We start from the raw sequence: 21,545 nt of genomic DNA on the forward strand, positions 1-21,545 counted from the left end.
AAAGAATCAAATTATTATTATTTTTTTAAGTTTCATTGAATATTGAAAGAATTGTCGTTCCACCAATGATTGCTCATTCCGTTGACATTGGATCTCCTAACTCAGTAATATTCATTGGTAAAACTACCAAAACCCATGGTAACCTTTAGGAAGGAAAGTTTTATATGTTGTAATGTGTGAATGCCCATCATAAATGTGAGCAACTAAGTATGAACATTTTTTACAAAATTTTCAAAAAAAGTGGCTTTGTAGGTTTGTTAGATTGAGAGGCACAAGCAACTAAGTATGACCAAGAAAGAACGAAAACCTTTGTATAAAGAGGTATATTTGAACTCTTCATCAACCATAATCGAACTTAATATCTTTCATTTACAATTGTCGAGGAATACCTCGATCTTATCGTTGAGCTGGAACAACGGTAGATCGGTCATGTGGTGTTGACCGTGATTGTAATTCTTGGTAGGTGGCTTTTAGCTGTGTCCTACACTCTGTTAAAGAAAGAGTGAGTAGCTATTATCCTTGGATTTGAATCCTCTCTTGAGCTAATGGAGAGGATCCTCCTCATCAATCATTGTGGGATGTTGGATTTTTATCCAACGGTTACAAACAGGAAGGTCCCTTTAAAGTTATAATGATTGTAGCCGTTGGATAAAAATCCAACGGTCCACGATGATTGAGGAGGATCCTCTCCATTAGCTCAGGAGAGGATCCAAATCCGTTATCCTCGACCAGTTACCTATTGAATTGGGCTGCCTTTCTTCTCTTTCTTTTTACGTGTAAAAAGATTCTACGTATAATAAGTTATACTTGAATCATCCTATCAAATGCAAATATGTTGTGAACACAGAGACATTATACAATTCTTTGAGTAGCGTTTGATTACACGTCAGGAAATGATATTTGTACACCCTTTTTCACCTCCTGCACAACCCTCTCTTTTCTGAGCCATTCGATTGAAACAAATCAAAGAAAATTAAGGGCCATGATTAAGAGGGGTGTGCAACCCAATTCTCAGTTTCTCATGGTTGTCCCGCAGCAGAAAGTGAGTGGCTTCCTTGCTCCAATGCTTCTTTCTTTTTAGCCTTCTCCTTCTCAAGCAAGTAAATCTTCTCAGATTCCGGTATGGCCAACATGATTGTGTGCAGCTTCAGATTCATTTCTTCAACCTTCTCCATGAGCCTGTCATTTGTAAACATTCCCAGAATTACGCTCTGGATCGTTTCCCAGCTTTCTATTACCGGTAAAGCGATGATTGCAACTGAACCGATTGTGCCCCATGCTATTGCAATGACCGCCCAGAATGTGAAGTACCCTATACTGAAATCACCTGCATTGCATTCACACACCAAACATGAGATAAGCAACAAGAAAGGTTCATCTTCCTACCAACGTTTAAGTTCGCTAAGTTGCTGGATTTACCTGCTGGAAGAGAGAGAAGAGGCCACAGTAAAACGATCACAACAGTAAAGCCAACACCCCATTTCACTATCCATGCCTTTGCTCTCAGTAATTTTTCTTCCTTGTACTCTTCTGCCGGAAGATCACTCGTTGCCTTCTCAACCACGGTGATCTTCTTAGTGGTACCCCAGTCGTAGTTTTGTGGTGACAAGAAGCTGCAGATAGCATGTATGGCTCCACCACTAAGTATAGAGACGAGGTTTCCTGCAAGCATTGGTGCATTTCGACCTGTTGTGTCCAGATTTATGCGACCATACTCAATTTTCGTGACCGATAGCCATGTGATGATCCCAAGAACACAGCCAACAGTTGCTCCTAGGATTGCACCAATCGCGTTTGCCTTTCTCCATAGAAGCATAAACGCGATGGGAATAACTGCTGAACCGATGAGCACTCCCAGTGCCAGATACATCCAACCCAATGAAACTCCAGCTTTGTTTAGTATCACTGCCAGCAGCCCCATAAAACAACCAAAAGCAAGGATCACGCCCCTTGATACCTTGAGGATTTTCTTTCCATCTGCATTTGGATCTATGTATGCGCGGTAGATATCATACGTGCATAATGAGGATACTGCTATAAGCTCTGACGAACCAGCAGAAGTCACTGCCCTGCTCAATATATAACAAAGTTGAATGATCGAAAAGCACGTTATATGTTGTTTTGCACCAAAACATATAGGCAAGAACTTACATGAAAAGCATAGTAAGAAGAAGAACAGATCCTCCTTTTCCCATCAAAGCTATAGCGGTGGCAGGAGGAACAAGTCCCCGACTTGCTTCACTTTCGGTTAGTGGTAGATCAAGGGCCAGTGCTCCCAGTCCCAATGATGTCGCCAAAGAAAATGGGACTGCAAACCAGACAAGCCCACCTAACAAGTAGCCCTTATGAGTTGACGAAGGCCGTGCAGCTATGGCGCTTACCCAGTATCCCTGAAGTTTTCAATGTTAATTTGTCAAATATGACAAATAAAGTTCTGAATCGAAACATATAAAAATGTCCGCTAATAAGTTACAATTCTAATCTGTTGATCATCTTACATTATCAACAGAAATAGTGCCAAAGCCTCCGACGATGTTGATAATCCCAAAGACTAGTCCTCCGGAGCTCAACATAGTTAGGTACGACCCTTTGTAATTCCCACTCGCAGGACCACAAGACTGGCCGTGATGAGAAACTGGCTCCTGACAAATCCTTGATTTACTCGCTACCTCTACAAGGCGGTTGTACACGATGCTTGGGCTACCAAGCTCACTGCTTGCCGTATACACAAGGTATACAAATATGACTAGCACCACATGAACTGAAACCAAATACACGAAGAACAAAACGTATCTTAGGCTGACATGAAAAGACGAAAACATAATAAATAACATCAAGGGAAAATATGAAAGAAATTTAAGTGACTACCTATAACAGAATGTATGTAGCTTGCCAAGAACGTCGCTTTTAGTCCTCCAGCTAATGTGTAGGCGATTACTCCAAGAGGGATAAGGAAGCTAGCAGCATAAATGTTTACTCCTGTAAGTGCATTTACGACAGCAGAACCTCCGAGCAGCAGCATTGCAGTTACAATAATATTTGTCAAAAAGCAGAAACTGAGGAAGACAATGTGTGCCGCTGTGCCCCAGCTGAAGAAGAGGAACATTATTCAATATATTAGTAAACTATGAGGTTTAGGAAACCAATCATAGTAAAGGATGGAACTCAATGAATCATATAATTTAGTTTATCGAACTATACACATACCGAGCTTTCACGATTTCACATACAGTGTGAGCATGAGGGGCCTTTCTCTTGATCTCTATGGCTATTATACCAAACAAGAGTACCTATGTTTAGAAACGTTAAATTGTTAATCTGGCATGCCTTAGTTTTCCGTGATATAATTAGACTATAAGTACTGTAGCAAGCAATTGACAGAAAGGAAACAGCTTCGACATGCCTGAATAGTAGCGCCGCTAGCATACCAGAAAGGTCCACTTACTCCATACTCCCAAGCAACATTTGAACTTTGCAAGATTGTAGCAGCCCAAGTCCACTGTACAAGTTTTCGCAAAGGAGAGCAACGAGTTCATCAAAGTTGCCTCTAAATACAGAATTTTCCCCGAAGAATTTGTGAACGGTTGCATCTGATTCTAGTTAGGGACTGTACTGTACCTGGGAGACAATCACACTGGCAATGAGTCCTGTTTTAACACTTCTTCCTGCAGTGTTGAACCATTCAGATGTGTGCTTGGAACCAACATATCGCTTCTCCAGCCATACCTGACCGAAAGATAAACATACAATCAGCAATTGTTGATGCAAACAATTGTATGAATCAATAGACTGCAAGGTTACTAAATAGCATTACACAAGCAATTAAGAGTCTAGTTATCTAGTTCCTTACAAAATATAAATATATATTCCTTTCTCATTCTTCCCCTTGAACAGAACGACAATAAACTAGTGTCAGCATTGGAGCAACACATCTGGAAATATATCAAGCATTTACTTGCACTTTCATCGACTTTCAAATTCTTTAAATCGCCTTTCTACACCTCTTCAGATTGCAGTCATTGCCAATTTGCCAAATTTATAAGAAAATAAGAATGGTAAAAGTTCTTGCACTAATTAACACCAGAAATGCAAATATTCGTGCTCCAATTAAGCTCATATTTGGGGTGCTTCAAAACGGGATTACTATATTAATCTAAGAACTGTGCAGTATAGCAGTTAGATGGGACAATTTATTGAGATGCGACAATTTATTAGAGTAATTAATTAGAGTAAATGGATTAAAAGGGTAACAATGACAAATTTATACTCATCCAAAAAAGATGGGAATAATAAGGTAAAGAAAACAAACCAAGAAAGATGTGAAGACAGCAAAGAAGGCTCCAAAGCCAAGAATAACAGAATACCCTACGCCCTGATTAAGCACTGGTTTGCCTCCAAAGAAGCTGCTTTGCCTCACACAGCCACCTCCATCTCCGGCCACGTGATAGTACTTGCTCGCAAACTCGAAAGGCGGACACTGAGACCAAGAGCTAGCCATGAAGATGATCAGAAGGCCGGTGGTGGCGTACCAGGGATGCAGGAAATTAGTCCTCCTCCCACTCCAGACTCCAGCTACTACTTAATCACTTGTTTGGTTGGCTGCCCGTTTATCCTTTGTTCGTCAAAGACAAAACCTACAGGCTAGAAACTAACAAACAACGGATATGTAGAGAGGCTGAGATATTGCTTTCTTCTTGTCTTGAGTTCTAAGCAAGTGTGTGTGAAGTGTGAGTCAAAGCATTTGTATGGATATTATTGAGAATTTGTATGGATATTATTGAGAAGATGTAATTTGTCTAGGAGTATGAGGAGATTCATGTAATTTTGTTAATGTTGATAGGATAACTAGACATGTTTACAAGCATGAAATGCTGTAGAAAGAATCAAATTATTATTACTTTTTTAAGTTTCATTGAATATTGAAGAATCGTCGTTTCACCAATGATTGCTTATTCCGTTGACTTTGGATCTCCCAACTCAGTAATATTCATTGGTAAAACTACCAAAACCCATGGTAACCTTTAGGAAAGAAAGTTTTATATGTTGTAATGTGTGAATGCCCATCGTAAATGTGAGAAACTAAGTATGAACATGTTTTACAAAATTTTCAAAAAAAGTGGCTTTGTAGATTTGTTAGATTGAGAGGCACGAGCAACTAAGTATGACCAAGAAAGAACGAAAACCTTTGTATAAAGAAATATATTTGTATCATTGAAGAACACAACACAAAATAGAGAAATTCATGTAAGCTATACCAAGCCTAGAAAGATAGAGAGAAAAAATAGTGAGAATTATCTTTGTATTCCTGTTAATTCAGATAGAGTTTTCATCAATTTACCTCCTAAACTTGTAAGGATTGACCAATTTCCTTCCTCAACTCTCATAATTAGTCAATTTGCACCATACTGTTAATTTTTTTAATTTTCCATCTATTCTTTCGTTAACGGTATTCACATGACTGCCTTTAAAGGGCAAAAAAGTCATTTCCTACGTCTTCTATCTTGGGAAATTTGGAAAAATAACCAAAATTAGAACTTCATATGGAATTATAGCCACCTATTTAAATTTATGATAATTATAACCAAAATCTAATATAAAAGTACTAATACACCCTTATGATTAAAACTTTTTACAAAACAAATCCAAAGAAATTCAAAGCTTCACGTCAGCAACCTAGACAATTCTAGCCCTCTCAAAAAGCTCAAAAGCTCAGCCAATTTTTCATGAGAAGTTTTATTAAGCTCTTGGTTATTTTTCCATATGATATTAACATTTACTTTTCTAAGTTTTTCTAAAATCCCAATCTTTGTCATCTTCTTCCCATCCTAGCAAAACCCAAAGGTTGGAGCCTCACGCAACATTACAATCACGCAACATTACAATTTGTTTTTTTGAAGACAATCATATCATTTATTTAAGGTAACCACTAAGCAGTAAGCTCTCCCTCTTTCTTTCTCTCTTGCATCTCTCTTCGTTGAAGATCAAATTGGATTTAAGTACACGTTAAAATCAAATTTGGCTCTGATTTGTAACAAGATTTATAGAAAAAGGATTGTGCTTTTTGTAGATCAATTGTTTGCAAAGTTGATTTGAAGAAAAAGTGTTGGAATCAGATAACACCAAAACGAGTTTTGTGGTTACAGCTCTAATCTTTGCCATGGTGGGCGTAATTGCTTCCCTCATTGTTAAAAGAGTATATTAGTATTTTTATATCAACTTTTGGTTCTAATTATAATAAAATTAAAAAAATGACTATAATTTTATATGGGATCTAAATTTTGGCTATTTTTCCAAATTTCCCATATATCTTTTTCCTTCTATTCGACCTTTCTCTTCTTCCTTTTCTCCAAACCGAACCCGTGACTGCCGCCAACACCCCCCTTCTCCGCTGTTTGCAGCCCAGTCCATTTGATATGCTGCTTTTGCAGTTTACAGCTGCCCAGCAAACCTGAAACACAAAGAACCGATAAAGTTTAGGGCTTTTGGATTTAGGGCAGCTGCCCAAACAGTCTTTCACTCAGTGACTCGGTCACTCACTCACTCACCTAGCTCTGAGTTAGGAGAGCGAGTCAGTCAGTCAGGAGCTTCGTCACCTCCGCCCTCCCCACCACCGGCACCTGTCCTCCCCATCCTGCCTCCACGGCTTCGACCCTGACCTCAACCAATGGCTCAGATTCCCCCTCGATTTCCTCCCCTTCCGCTCCCCACACCCTGTCGCCTCCTCCCTCGGCCTCGTCTACCTCTGGGGCGACTCGCCCGACCCGCCCGAGTCAACCAAGTCACTCGTCGTCTGCAACCCTCTGACTCGCCAGTTCCGAGTCCTCCCTCAGCTCTGTCCTCGTTGACTCCCAAACCCGAGTCATGGTCCTCACTGAGCTCACTGCGCTCTACTTCTCCGGTTCGAACCAGTGGCTCAAGTTCTCATCGAACCTCCCTTCAAAACCCAGAAGCCCAATTTTGGTGTTCGACTCGGTTTACGCCCCGTGCGATGTAGGTTCGCCATGGCGGAGTCAATGAAAGCTGTTCCATTGCACGATTTCGAAACTTAAGAGCTCGCAGAAGTGGCGATGGGCTTTCCCGGGGTTTCGTTTTTGAGGCCACGCTCACTGCATTTCCTTGATGGGGTTCAACCCAAATATCAGAGCTTTTGATGTCAAGTAGAGGTTGGTGTTTCTTTTGGTGTTGGCCGGGAAAATCGTGCCGGTGGAGCACCGGTAGAACCAGCACGGGCTCGGCTTGGAGAAAAGAAGAAAGAAGAGAAAGTCCAAAGAAAAGGAAGAAGATAGGTGTAGGAAAGATGATTTTTTTGTCCTTTAAAGCTGTCATGCAGATATCTACTTAATGGAATAGATGAGAAATTAAAAAGATTAACAGTAAAGTGCAAATTGATTTATTATGAGAGTTGAAGGGATAAATTGGTTAAAATTAAAGTTGAGGCAGAAATTGGTCAATCCTTACAAGTTCAGGTGTAAATTGATGAATACTTTATTCAGAAAATATGAGAAACAATTAGGGTGTAGACATACTTGCCGAATCTCGTAAATATTGTAGCTTATTTACTTTATATTTTGCTGCACAAGTACCATCAATTTCGCAACATTATACTCCAAGCTTGAAATGACTAGCGGATGAAGGAAAGTAGCTGGTATAAATTCAGTGAAAAACAGTCGAACTTCCTCTATTTTGGAGTTGAAGCTTGACGAGCTGAGGAAGGAGCTCTTGTCAGATCATGGAGGAATATTTCTGCGTGTAGATGGAAGTAAAACGTAGTGATGAAGAATCATGATACGATCAGTTCTAACTAACTTTGTTGCCCACGACCTAGATACTATCTGGGTAAGGAGCTCATTTGAGTGCATAATATGTAGATGGAAATAGGGATGGAAAAATAATTCCTAAAGGGAAACATCCCCCTCAAACTTGGCGGTCTCTGAAAGACAAGTTCGGAACTGAGAAGATAGAAGCGAGCCTTTGAGAGACCTTTGGTAATGACATCAGCGGGTTGATCCACATACGATATGAATTGGACCTTGTGAGTGTCTAACTGAACACGCTCACGAACATAATGATAATCTAACTCAATATGTTTAGTGCGAGCATGAAAAATCGGATTGGTAGCCATGGAAGTAGTGCTTAAGTTATCACAAAAGAGAAGAATAGGTCCAGGAGCCTAACTATGAAGTTTGCGAAGAACATAAGACAACCAAATCGATTCCGCACAAGCATGAGCAAGAGCCATGTATTCTGATTCCGCACTCGAACGCGAAAGTGTCGGTTGTTTCGACGAGCTTCAAGTTATAAGATTAGGACCATGAAAAATTAAGTACCCAGATGTAGAATGATGCGCATCAAGACATCTAGCCCAATCATCATCAAAGAACCCTCGTAACAGTGGAGGGCCAGACCGAAACTGAATCCGAAGTTCAAGAATGCCCTTACTATACGATGAATACGCTTAGCAGTAATGAGATGTAATGCACAATGATTAGCCATGAACTGAGCAACATGATTAACCGCAAAATCAATGTCAGGGCGTGTCAAAGTGAGATAATGATGGGAACCAAGTCAACCAACCAATTGAGGAAACTCTATGGGGTCAGTGAGCAGGGAGTCACCCTCATTGGAAAGCTGGGCACAGCTAGCAATGCGTGTGGAGCACGGATTGCAATCAACGATGTTAGTCCACTTGGGAATATCAACTAGATATTTGGTCTTAGATAAATGAAGGCCATAAGGAGCATGTGGGAGCACCTCAAGGCCAAGAAAATAGTGGTGGGGCGGCCCAAGATCCTTTATATCAAATACCTTGGCCAACAGAGCAATGAACCGAAAAAGAGGATCCTTATTATCACCAGTCAAAACTATAACATCAACATAAAGCAATAACAGCAAGGTACAAGCAGACCGATGAAAAATGAACAAGGAAGGATCAGCTTGACCATGAACAAACCCTTGACGAATAACAAAGGAATTGAATTGTTGAAACCAGGCACCTGCATGAGACCGTAAATAGCTTTGTGAAGTTTGCAGACATGGTGTGGCATTTTTGGATTAACAAAACCGGGTGGCTGCACCATATAGACATCCTCAAGCAGAAAGCCTTGCAAAAAGGCATTTTTGACATCCAACTGATGAAGGGACCAACCATGAGTGACAGCTAGGCTACAACTATACGGATTGTAGCAGGTTTCTAAAGGTCTCATCATAATCAACCCACTGCTGCTGATGAAAGCCCTTGACCACTAGATGGGCTTTGTACCGTTCAATGGAATCATCGGCAAGGCGTTTGATCTCGAAGACCCATTTACAACCAACAACATTTTGATGAGGAGAAGGTGACACAAGTGTCCAGGTCTGATTTTTAAGTAAGGTATTGAATTCCTCCGTCATAGCAACACGCCACAGGAATACGAACAGCCAGCGTATGACAAGTAGGCTTTGTAGGAGCAATGAGAGCAACAGTAAGAGCATGAGGTAAAGGGTAGCGTACTGTTCTATCGGTTCGAATTTTGGGCCGAGAGTGCCCAGTTTGTGATCTGGTCACCATGGTGTGGCTAGGGACCGGAGGAGCAGCAACAACATGCTCCAATGTTGGTTGCTGCAAAATGGGCTCAGAGCGTTGACCAGAAGAGGAGACCGTGGGGCCGAGGCCTGTAGCCTTGGTACTGCAAGCTGTAGTTTACAAAAACACGTTCTTTGGAACGGGATGCCAATTTGTTAGCGGTATAAGCCTCTAGATATGGATAACAGACACACCCAAATGTACAAAGAGACATAATAGTAGGAAGACGACCATAAAGACGAGTATTAAGCTGTAGCCTACAAAAACACATTCCTTGGCCATCTTGTTAAACTTTTGTTTCTAAAGTTTTAGTCACAAAAGCTTTGTTATGATTATAAGCAACACTAAAGGAAGCGGTTGATTTAAACCGGAATGCAATTGATTGATAAGATAGTACTTCACTCACAAAGGCAATCCACTTGTATTCGGGTATTTTGGGAGAAGAATGGGATGGACGGTGCGCTCTCCCTTTTAATTCCACTTTTTGTTAATAAAACGATATTGAGGCTGTATCTCCACTCTCATATGTGACAAGAGTAGGATGTTGTATTGCAATTGGACACTATACATTCGGGGATCCACGTTTTGATACGCAATAATTAAAACAAAGAATCATAAGTGTTAAAGTGCAGTGAAGAAGATGATAAACGCACAGTCGGGATTGGCTAGATTTCGATGAGTTTCGTCCACGAGGTTAGGGCTTGCCTCCATTGCCGGATCGTCAAAACCTACGATAAGTTTATAGAAAATGGATGCGAGAGCTGCCCTCTTGGCCGCAACCCGCATGTATGGTCAGAATTTTTACGTCTGACATAAATAGGGGATGAAGGTATATCTTCCATCCATATCGATGATTTCGCCCAAAAAATTGTGATCATTAAATTGAAATTGGAAATATCGATCGGAGTGTTCTTGATTCCAGATGCATAAGTTATTTAATCGGAAATTATGGTGCTATGGATGCTGTTTGGGTTGTAGAGACGTCTAATCAATGCGCGTCTAAGATGAGGAGCTATCCATAGAAACAACGTCATTGAACTCCTCACACCAAAAAAGCTGATTTTTTTTTTTTTTTTTTTTTTTTTTTTTTTTTTGTTTTTGTTTTTGTACTTCATTCTATTTGCATAAACTGCAAATTGGGGCATTTTTTAATTTTTTTACCACATGGCACAAATTTGAACTCTAAATCAGCAAATTGTAGGTTTCACCCTTGCCACGTCACCATTTAACGACTGACTTAACAGATTTTCTAATGGTTGTATGAAATTGAAATGAAATAGTAACTAAATATATGAGATTGAAATGTTATAAAAATATTGTATAAGGTTGCGACTGAACACAAACTTGATAGGGTAAAATGTTATCTACATTTTATAATATGAACCGTTCGAATCATAGATATCATAGTATCTTGAGAAGGACTTCTTTCTCATTTCTTGAGGGTCAAGTCTTTCTCAAATAAAATTGCTAAATTAATCTGACTCTTAAAGTGTTGAAACAAATACATGTTGGGTGATTCGAGCATACCCGTTAATTAATAGACTACTAACGGGTTCACTTGTTAAGTTTCAAATTAAACACTTAATTTTTTCGTGTTATTTTGTATTGTGTAATTGTGTCTTGTTAAATTTTGGAAGATGTAGTTACTAGTTAGACCTATTAAGATAAAATGGTATATTATTTAGTTTAGAAATTTGATCTCCGTTATCCAAATAATTAGGCGTTTTAGGGTTTTGCTATTTTGGCTTTTGGGTGGACCAAGTAAACACACACAAAAAGTAGCGTATTGTCATACTCTCATCCGCTTTTGTCTTTTATTATCATATCGGGTACTGACACTATTATGACTCCCCACTTCCTCTTGTGAGTGACTGCCGACCACAATTAGGTCAGTCAAGTTTGACAAGCCTTTTCTTTCTGTTTGCATCCTTCACGCAAACAAACTAGAACGAAGTTGTAATTTGGAAAAGGCAAAAAAAAAAGGATAACTTTCTTTCCTTTTGGTACAAAAATGGCAATGGCGGAGGCAGAGACTTCCAGATCTCCCTCAAAACGCACAAAACCGAGCCGAAAAGACGACCAACATCAGCCCCTCCTGCCTGGTCTGCCGGACCATATAGCTCAAGTATGCCTCTCCCTCGTCCGCCCTTCGGTTTTGTTCTCCGTTTGCACCTCATGGCGCCGCCTTATCTACTCCTCCTCCTTCCCTCCTTTTCTCTCTCTATACGCCCTCTTCTCCTCCTCCTCCTCCTCCACCTCCGCCTCCTCTTCCTCTAATTCCATTCATTTCTACAACTTTGACCCGATCTCCTCCAACTGGCATCCCCTCCCCTCAACCCCTCCCGACCCGCCTCTCCGCCTCTTCCGAAGCCACCCCTCTTTCATCTCCCGCAACCTACCCATCCAATCCGTCTCCGAGTCCGGAAACCTAATCCTCCTCGCCGCCACTACCCACAACTTTTTCCCCGCTCTCTCTCGCCCTCTGGTCTTCGACCCAGCTGCCAGAGACTGGGCCTTCGGTCCTCCACTCACCACCCCACGCCGCTGGTGTGCAGTCGGAGCGCTGAGCGGCGTTGTCTATGTGGCGAGTGGGATCGGGTCCCACTTCTCGATCGATGTTGCGCGTTCAGTTGAGAAGTGGGACTTAAGCAAATGGAAAAAGTATCAAGTTAATTCGAATGGTTGGGAAAAAGTGAGCGGGCTTCGAGATGGGAGATTCAGCAGAGATGCGATCGACGCAGTGGGATGGAGAGGAATGCTCTGCATGGTCAATGTTAAGGGAGACACTGCAAAAGAGGGAGCTGTCTACGATGTGGAGAAGGACACGTGGCAAGACATGCCGGAAGGGATGATTGCAGGGTGGAGAGGACCGGTGGCAGCCATGGATGAGGACGTGATGTACGTGGTGGACGAGGCCAAGGGTGCCCTGAGAAGATACGATCCCATCAAGGATGTGTGGGAAGACGTTTTCGAGTCCGAGGGGTTGAGAGGAGCTGATCAGATCGCTGCCGGAGGCGGAAGAGTTTGCGTTGTTTGTGGTGGTGGGATATTTGTGGTTGACGTGTTAGCGGCGACGCCGAGGCTTTGGGCTGTGGAAACGCCTCCGGGACTAGAGGCGGTGGCGATCCATATCTTGCCCAGAATGAGCCACGCGGATTGATTATTTTATTTATTTATTTTACGTTTTATTTCGTTGTTTTGTTCTGTAACTTTTGTGAGGCTACGAATCTTCATGGTTGAGGAAAGGAGAGATATGTTCCAATTGAATATTTACTTAATTAATTAATTGTTCTTTAAAAGGTGAAAGTTAGAATTTGTCTACTTTTGAAAACTAGTGGTTGGAATAGAACTGGATACAGTTCGTTGATTCGCCATTATTTCTGGCCCTTCCAATTTTGATAATGTCACGTGGGAGATGTTAGCCAACTTGTGAGGTGGCTTTTCAGAATAATGGTATTAAAAGAGGGACGAGGATCCTCTTTGTGGGAATCTTAAGGATTCTCGCATCTTAATCGTTCATCGTATATTGTGCGATTAGTTTTCGTCGGGTATTATTTATGTTTGATTTTAAATAACAAAATCAAATAATTTATGACCACACGATATACGATGAATATTTAAGATGTAAGGATCTCTAGGATCTTCACAATTTGGATCCGGATCCAAATCCTTAAAAGAGAAGTGTAACGAATTCAACAAATTTGGATGGATTGTAATGCAAAAATTCTGAAGAATAATACTTGGCTATGCAAAGATCGAATAATTAAAAATTGTTCGTCATCGATTCATAAAATTTTGTGTTTATGGCTAGAACCGGTTATATTATAAATTACTCTTTAAAGATTGGCTCTGCATAATATTAATTAAAATAAAGGTCGTTTAGTTATGTAACTATATAAAAATAGATGAATGGAATTAGCAAAAGCACTATGAACTATCCTATGAATGTTGTGCTATAATAGATGGACTAAACGATCTTAGTTTTAATTCATTTTTGTTGCAGAGATGATATTTACAGAGTAATTTATAATATGAACGGTTTTGATCATAATCACAAAACTCTATGATTGAAACGTAGAGAATTTTAAGTATGAGTTTCTACTCATTCTTAAGTAACCAAATATTGTTCATTATTTTAGTATATCTAAAACTTAGGCCGGTACGTGTTATAACACAAGTGAAAGGACATTGGCTTGTGTTTTAGGTGCATGAAATTTTTTCTCAATACAGTGTCATCATTTTAAGAAGTTGCTTTCTTCGGATGATGATTGGATTCTAGTACTATATTATACTTTGGCAAAATCATAAAACAATTTGATAACATAACATGAACATCCTCGAAAAATTAAGCATTTGAGCTAAGATTTAGTAGGCTGTGCAAACCTTTAAAAACGTAAGTTTTATCACTGGGAGTACTCCTTTGTAAACAAATATTCTTCAATACTCGAAAAATGAACGATAAAAGATTGACTCTAAATGATCGTACGGTAAATTTTTTTTATAAAAAAGTCGAACTAGTTGATAAGTTTGACTACCGAAGACAAACCCGTAGACAAGACCAAAACTTTTAGACTCAATTAGGTTGTTCACATAGAACCCATTAGTTGTATCATTGAGTTGTGAGCATGAGGCTATCTAATTTCCACCTCGTAAGAACATAAAGTCGAAAGTTGGTCTCTGGAGCATGATGGAGCAATTATTAATACAAGAGAACAAAACAGCATTCCTTCAACAATCCAATACAACTCCTCCCAATCCTTGACACCTCTAGGAGAGGCCCCAAATTTCTTTTGGAAAAAAAAATATATATATATTAACCTTAACAATGTATTTATAGGAAATTTGGTTACCAAAGTCAACCTATTAATTGTAATCGAAAAAGTCAACCTTTATTATTATTATTATTATTATTATTATTATTTTAACACGATAATATCTACACTAAGGGAGTGTGAGAGAGGGCTAAGTCTCATAATGAGTCTGGTAGAATAATGTGGTTCAACTTCATCTTTGATGAGAATCGAACATAAGACCTCTTACTTACAAGTGAAGATGAATACCATTAGACCGTAGTACAAAGTCAACCTATTAACAAACTAATAAAATCATATTATCCATAATGTAAATCGGAGAAATAAAAATTGGAGAATGTTAAGGAGACTCTCTCAAAATGAGACTTTTCATGGACTCTCTGCTACCTTCTGTTTTTTGTACAATGTTTTATAATGTTGACATGATAATTAATGTTAAACTGTGAGATAATAGAGAGTTCATGAAGAGTCTCACTTTTGAGAAAATCTCACTTTTGAGAAAGTCTCCTAATTAGCATTTCTCATAGAAATCGAGATTTGGACAATGACTTGGTATGAATGTCTTCCGGGAAGTAATCTTAACTGTTAACAACATTTTTCAACCTCTAGGTTTAATGTGGTTTTCAAATGAGTCATGAAGTTCCAATTTTATCACATTGCACCTTGGGGTTTTGAAATTGCATAAATTAATTTTTTTTTTTGTCTCTTTGAATGTCTAATCCTCCATTAAATTGATGAGTAATTTTTTTTTTCTTCAATATAGTTCAAATATTACTTACACGTTAGAACACAAAAGGATACACTTTAATGAATGATCATATATTCAATCACATCGAATGCACAACTTTGTATAATTTCAATATCTAATGGTGTAATATGATAAAATTAAGGGAGTTTTAATGAAAATGGTTTGGACTAAGTTTAATTTAACTAAAAACCACCATGTACTTTTCTTTAACCAAAAGGCTTTATATTTAATCATAAGGACAAGACTAATCTATACCAAGCCTCACAAACATTGAACATACATGGGCTGAATCAAAAGCCCAAAACGAAATAAGGCCTTGCCCCTAACGGAACCTACTCTATCATCTAATTCTGTTACAAATAAACTTCATTTTATTTACAAGTATGCCACTACCTCATTAATCCACCAGACAAAAATTAATGTGTTTGGTATTCAAATCGAGTTGAAAGACACATGAAGGAGGAAAGGAAGAAACAGAGAAAGCAAAAGGGAGGCACCGAAGACAACGAAGCACCAAATCGTAGGAATCCAAAACAACGCCCTTTGGTTCAGACTTCACAGCGTCAAGAGAGACCTCGTCGGCGCTCACCCTCTCAAATCTGCTTTGGAATCGGCAAAGTTAACTCAAGAGCAGATAAATACGAAAATCTTGGGGTACACTTATGGAAGTGCGTTTCCACTAAAGATGGATTCCCTTCTCGATTCTAGAAGCTTGCCGAACCAATTCCTTCTTCAATGCTGGGTTTGGAAGCTATGACTGGAAGATTGGATGATTTTGGCTTTGAGGATTACCTAAATGACCCCCTGGGAATTTGAAACCTTCCGGCCTGTGGACACATCATGCAATGGAAGTTCGCCTTGGGCTTTCAATGGAAGTTCTCCCCAAGCTTTATGTGATCCTCGTAGACTTCCTTCCCTAAAGAAGAGGATTAGTAACCTTGTCAATGTTATTCTTAAAATGTGATTGACTGTCGCATTGTGATTTGAAAGGTCCAGGCATTGATATTGTGGTATTGGCTTTCTTCCAACCGATGACAGTTTCTCTATTTGGCACTTCAAAAAAAAATGCAAGTAACAAGAACCCAATTGATGTAAAAGTCAATTAAGTACAGCAGAGAGAGATGGGATTTGGGCTTTTTATTTGTTCATCGAAAAGTTAATAAATTATTAAACTCTGCACTAGCAGGTGCCATGCATGGCTGATGCGTGTCTGTGAGACTGACACCATCTCTGTGTGCCTTGTTCCACATCCCTCTCCCTCAATCTTCTTTTGAATAACAATATAATATAAGCAAAATAACAATATAATATAAACAAAATAAGAAAAATAAAAAACTAAATTCTTTTAACTAAGCTTCTTTAATGTACTTCTTGAATTTGAAGTTGAAGTTGAAGTTGAATTTAGAGGCAACAACTAATATTTATCTTTGATTTAAGTACTGTTGGTTGTCACTGATTGGTACTCCGAGCCCCGAGTCGACCTTCTTCCTTCCTTACCATGCATGCTTAATTATATATGTGCCAATCAATTATTAACACACTTGTTTTCTATTTGTTAATACCATAGAGACCAAATTTTTACCAAATTTTGTAAATCAAATGATGTAGATGTTGATTATTGAATTATTAATTAAGCATTAATTAATGTGCTTATCATTTCGTTTGCAAATTTAGTTTAAAATTTGATTTTCTTTAGCATTATCCTTTATTAATTAGAAGGGCACACAAACATGCATGAACTCCAATTTATAAAAATAGTCAGTATTCAGTTTCATAAATAGTTAGTCAATTTAATAATAGTGTAGTACCTGTGTCAGTTTCATAAATAGTCAGTCAGTTTAATAAATAATGTAGTACCCGTGTCAGTTTTATTAATAGTCAGTCAGTTTAATAAATAGTGTAGTACCCGTGTCAATTTCATAAATAGTGAGTTTAATAAATAGTGTAGTACATATGTCAGTTTCATAAATAGTTAGTCAGTTTAATAAATAGTGTAGTACCTGTATCAGTTTCATAAATAGTAAGTCAATTTAATAAATAGTGTACCCCCCGTGTCAGTTTTATAAATAGTGAGTTTAATAAATAGCATAGTACCCGTGTTAGTTTCATAACTAGTTAGTTTAAGAAATAGTCAGTATTAAGTTTCATAAATAGTAAATCAATTTAATAATAGTGTAATACTTGTGTCAGTTTCATATATAGTCATTCAGTTTAATAAATAGTGTAGTACTCATGGCAGTTTTATAAATAGTTAGTTAGTTTAATAAATAGTGTAGTATCCGTGTCAGTTTCATAAATAATGAGTTTAATAAATAGTGTAGTACATGTGTCAGTTTTATAAATAGTCAGTCAGTTTAATAAATAGTGTAGTACCTGTATCAGTTTCATAAATAGTCAGTCAGTCAGTTTAATAAATAGTGTAGTACTCGTGTCAGTTTCATAAATAGTGAATTTAATAAAAAGTGTAGTACCCGTGTTAGTTTTATAAATGGTCAATTTAAGAAATAGTTAGTGTTCAGTTTAACAAATAGTGATAGTACTCGTATTTAGTATTAAAAAATAGTCAGTATTCAGTTTAAGAAATAGTTTTGTGTCCGTGTTCAATTTCAGAAATAGTTTGTTTAAGAAATAGTGTAGTATCCATGTTTAGTTTCAAAAATAGTACCCGTGTCCAGTTTCAGACATAACCATATAAAAAAATAGTGAGTGTAGACATAACATTTCAATTTTTTAACTTTTTATGGTGAATGAAATTAAAAATATAGGTGAAAAAAAAATAAGACAATCGGTATAAATAGCCTTGGTCAAGATTTTAGCACAAGTAGTACCTGCATGAACAATTAAAATTTGTAATTACCAAGCTAGACAAAACTTTGAGCAAGATCAATCCATTACGTAATATTTAATTCAACTAAAAGAAAGAAAGAAAAAAAAAATAAACTTGTTAGTAAACTGCAGACCTATAAAATAATAGTATTATACCTCACATGTTCGATCTGATCCTCTGTTCTAAAATAAAATTAAGGAAACAAAACACAGATTTATACATGCATAGAAAACCAGATAGCACTTGATGAAAATAGGATTTGGCACCCGCCACTGTCTCTCACTCTCTCTCTCTCATCTAACAAAAGAACAAAGAAATTTATTTTTTTATTTTTTATTTTGCATTAATTTGTGGTTTTTATTTTCAACAGTGACGTTGTGGAAGATAATTTCAAAGGGTTGCGAACTTGCGAGGGATTTTAAAAGGTTTGTAAAAGGCAGTGTCAAAAGGCTTGGGAGTTGAAGAATGCTAAATAGAGAAAGCTTTTATTTCCCATCTTAATTAATCTCAATTTTCTCATCAATCAAACTAAAGATAGAAAATCAAGTCGCATATCTATCGACGCAATCTGCATCTGTTCATCACATGCATCAGGTTTCCACTGCCATTTTTCAGAGTTGGTGGTTGTTGATGCGTGTGTTGGAATTGGAGAGGGAAGACAGAGAGGAGTTGAATCTTAATTTAGTTGGAAGAGAAAATTACCTAGTCAGTTGGAAAACCAAAGAATCAAGTAAAATGGGAGCTCGTTGATTTGACGGAGCAGAAGATCTATAGACATCACAGAGAAAATTACAGACATCACAGATAAATAAATTTGAGATCTGTATACCTTTCCTCTCTCGCGAAACGGACCAAATAAACGGGAAAGCCATGACGTTAAGGGCAAAATTGGAAGTTTGATAAATTACATTTTTTGGGTTAATTTTGTTGGGCTGGTTTGATATTAGATTTTGTTCTAACCATTAAAAAAAGTTATTAGGTGGTTTTTGGTTAAAATATAAAATTTTTAAGCCTTTTTGGTTAGTTTTCCTTAAAATTAAACCTCATGGTCTATTTTTTAATTCATCCCAAGCTTTGAGGGTGTAAAACATAGTAAGCCCTAATCTTAACTACATACATAATTAGCTGCAACTTTCTTGGAAATAACCATTTAGCCATGGAGACTGTTATTAGCACTCAAAAATCTCATTTTACACTCTTCATAAGTATATTTTTCTTTCTAATTATAAAATGTTTGAAGTGCCAAATGAGATTTTTGGAGTGTTAATAACAATTCCCTTAATTATAACCAAAATTAAGGAACTTTTCGTACGTTAAGTGGATTAAAAAAATTGGATTAGAAGCCGAAGAGATCAGGAGTGCACGGAAAACAAAACCCAATTTCGTCGAGTAATTTGGAGATCCAAGTGAGTTGAGGACTAATGGTGGCAAGGGATCTATATTCTGTCTATGTTGAAAAGATGGAGCAACAATGGAAGTCTTTTACTACTCCAATTGATCAAGAAGGGAACTGTTTGGTAAGTCGGATGGGACATGCTATGAATCATTAAAATGATTCAAGTCCCATGCCATTGTTTGATGCAATTAAATAGCATCATGGACTGATTTTTTATTTCGGATTCAAGTCCAGAGTAGCACAGGTTTCATAACTTGTCGATTGACATTAGCTATGAGTCCAAAACACGCTCGTTGTCTTCGCTCGCACGGTCGCACCTCCTCAAGTCAAGCACTGAAGAGCGCTCGCAATTGATCTATACTGTGTTGAGTTTTCAAGTTAAGAACTCTCATGACCCAATTTAAAAAAGTGAATTTGATGACTTACGTGACAATTTAATATTCTGCAAAAAATAAATAAAAAAACTAACGGATGTGCTTCACCCTGTCCACTCGAATCCGAATCTTTTCTGCAATTTAGACGGCAGAATATCGGCTAGAAGCGTGGCGATCGATATCTTGCCCATCAATGAGCAACGCGGATTGATTATTTATTTATGTAGTTTTAACTTTTTATTTTGTTGTTTTGTTTTTTAACGTTTGTGAGGCAACAAATCCTTTTGGTGGAGAAAAGGAGAGAGATGTTTCAATTGCTCTTAAACGCTGAAAGCGCGAATTGTCTACTTTTGAAAAAACTAGTGCTTGGAAATTGGCATAACACTGGATACAATTTTTGGCCCTTCCAATTTTGATAGAGTCATACAAGTTATGTAACTATAGCCAACCTGTAAGAGCATTTCCAATGAGTAGTCAAATCCTAAATAGAATGCCACAAAATAAAATTTGAAAGTAATAAAAGGGATTCATATCTTCTTTGGATCTTTTGAACCGGAGCCTCTAAAATCACCATTTGAACCGTTGATTCAGATCTTTTTCATATTCCTGATTACGTTGTAGAAGACGATGAAATCCATGAAGAAGACCAAGAAGACAAAATTCACGATTGCTCGGAAAAAATTGATCCATAATTTGATAATTCCCAGCCTACCATGATAAATTCCCAACCCGGCCTTCCAACTTCCGACGACACGAGGGGCGGAGTCCCCGTCGAATCAAATCGAGGGACAAAGTTTAATTTAATGAGGAATGAGTTCTCTCCCCTTCCTTTTTCTCTTCCCTCCCTCCTCTCCTCTCATGATTTGTTTTACTTCTTTCTCTTTCTACTTTTTTCTTTTTCTACAAAGTTGAAATATTGAGCATTCAAACAGGAGGATAGGAAAGGGAAGGAAAAAAAGTGGGGAGAGTGAATCCTTATCCCTTCAGGATGCGTTTGTTGCATCGGACTATCTCGGATTGGACTAGCTTCAGGAACTAAGCTGGACTGGCTTACACTAGACTAAATTGGACTGATTTAATGAAACGTTTGGTGCAGTGTCGGACTGAAAAGCAGGACTTTAGTATTATATTATATAATCTATATATTTTAATAGTTTATTATTAAATTTAATCAAATACTAATATTTTATAATATTTTACCTTTTTCCTTCTTTCTAGAATCATCTTCTTTCAACTCTTTTTTCTTTGTTCGACATCTTCTCTCTGTCTAAACCTCTCTTTTTCTCCGCCCACTGTTTACCTCTCCTTTCTCTGTACCTCTGTCTTCTCCCATCTTCCTTTTTTCTTTCGATCCACCTCAAATTACTCTGGCCTCCTTCTTATTTTTTAAAGTTTGAAACTTTGTATTTATTTTGTTTTGACTCAAAGAAAACGGCATGGAGCGGGTGCTGGAGCTGCGGGTAACGGAGCGAGCTGAAACTTTGTATTTATTTTGGAATTGAGGGCTCGAGGACTTTCTGGGAGAGGCCACATAAGTGCTTAGGCTTAAAGCTGTGGTGTGGGGGATTATGCTGTTCAGAGCCAATGCCATGTGAATTGTTTCTTTCGGATATATGGGGTGGGCTGTGGTGGTCGTCCGTTTCTCTGCTTTTATTCCTCAGCGGCGGGAATGAGGTGGGACAGGACAAAGATGCAGCTTGTGGCCAAGTTCTTCATATCTCTGTTTTCTGGGTCTGAGGGCACGACATATGAGCTTGGTCTGAGCGAAGGTGAATCGGACGACGGAGCTCGTGAGTTCTCTGATTGAAGTTCGATTCAAGATCTTTG

The 21,545-nt window shown here is 38.2% G+C and overlaps 2 protein-coding genes across 2 annotated transcripts; one reads left to right on the forward strand and one right to left on the reverse strand.

Moving 5' to 3' along the window:
• Positions 1-792: 792 nt before the first annotated feature.
• On the reverse strand, positions 793-4,704 carry LOC137710935 (urea-proton symporter DUR3-like). The gene is made up of 9 exons (XM_068450102.1): positions 4,310-4,704; positions 3,619-3,726; positions 3,404-3,499; positions 3,208-3,290; positions 2,869-3,089; positions 2,499-2,761; positions 2,152-2,390; positions 1,420-2,069; positions 793-1,327 (listed from the first exon to the last, which is right to left on the reverse strand). The coding sequence occupies exons 1-9, from the start codon at positions 4,496-4,498 to the stop codon at positions 1,020-1,022; spliced, it is 2,157 nt and encodes a 718-aa protein (XP_068306203.1). The 5' UTR covers positions 4,499-4,704; the 3' UTR covers positions 793-1,019.
• Positions 4,705-11,417: 6,713 nt separating this feature from the next.
• LOC137711628 (F-box/kelch-repeat protein SKIP25-like) lies at positions 11,418-12,861 on the forward strand. Its single transcript, XM_068450883.1, has one exon. It carries the CDS (start codon positions 11,574-11,576, stop codon positions 12,720-12,722), a length of 1,149 nt encoding a protein of 382 aa, XP_068306984.1. The 5' UTR covers positions 11,418-11,573; the 3' UTR covers positions 12,723-12,861.
• Positions 12,862-21,545: the final 8,684 nt, after the last annotated feature.

This window comes from Pyrus communis, chromosome 12, assembly GCF_963583255.1.
Source record: "Pyrus communis chromosome 12, drPyrComm1.1, whole genome shotgun sequence".
In the NCBI taxonomy this organism is placed as follows: domain Eukaryota; kingdom Viridiplantae; phylum Streptophyta; class Magnoliopsida; order Rosales; family Rosaceae; genus Pyrus; species Pyrus communis.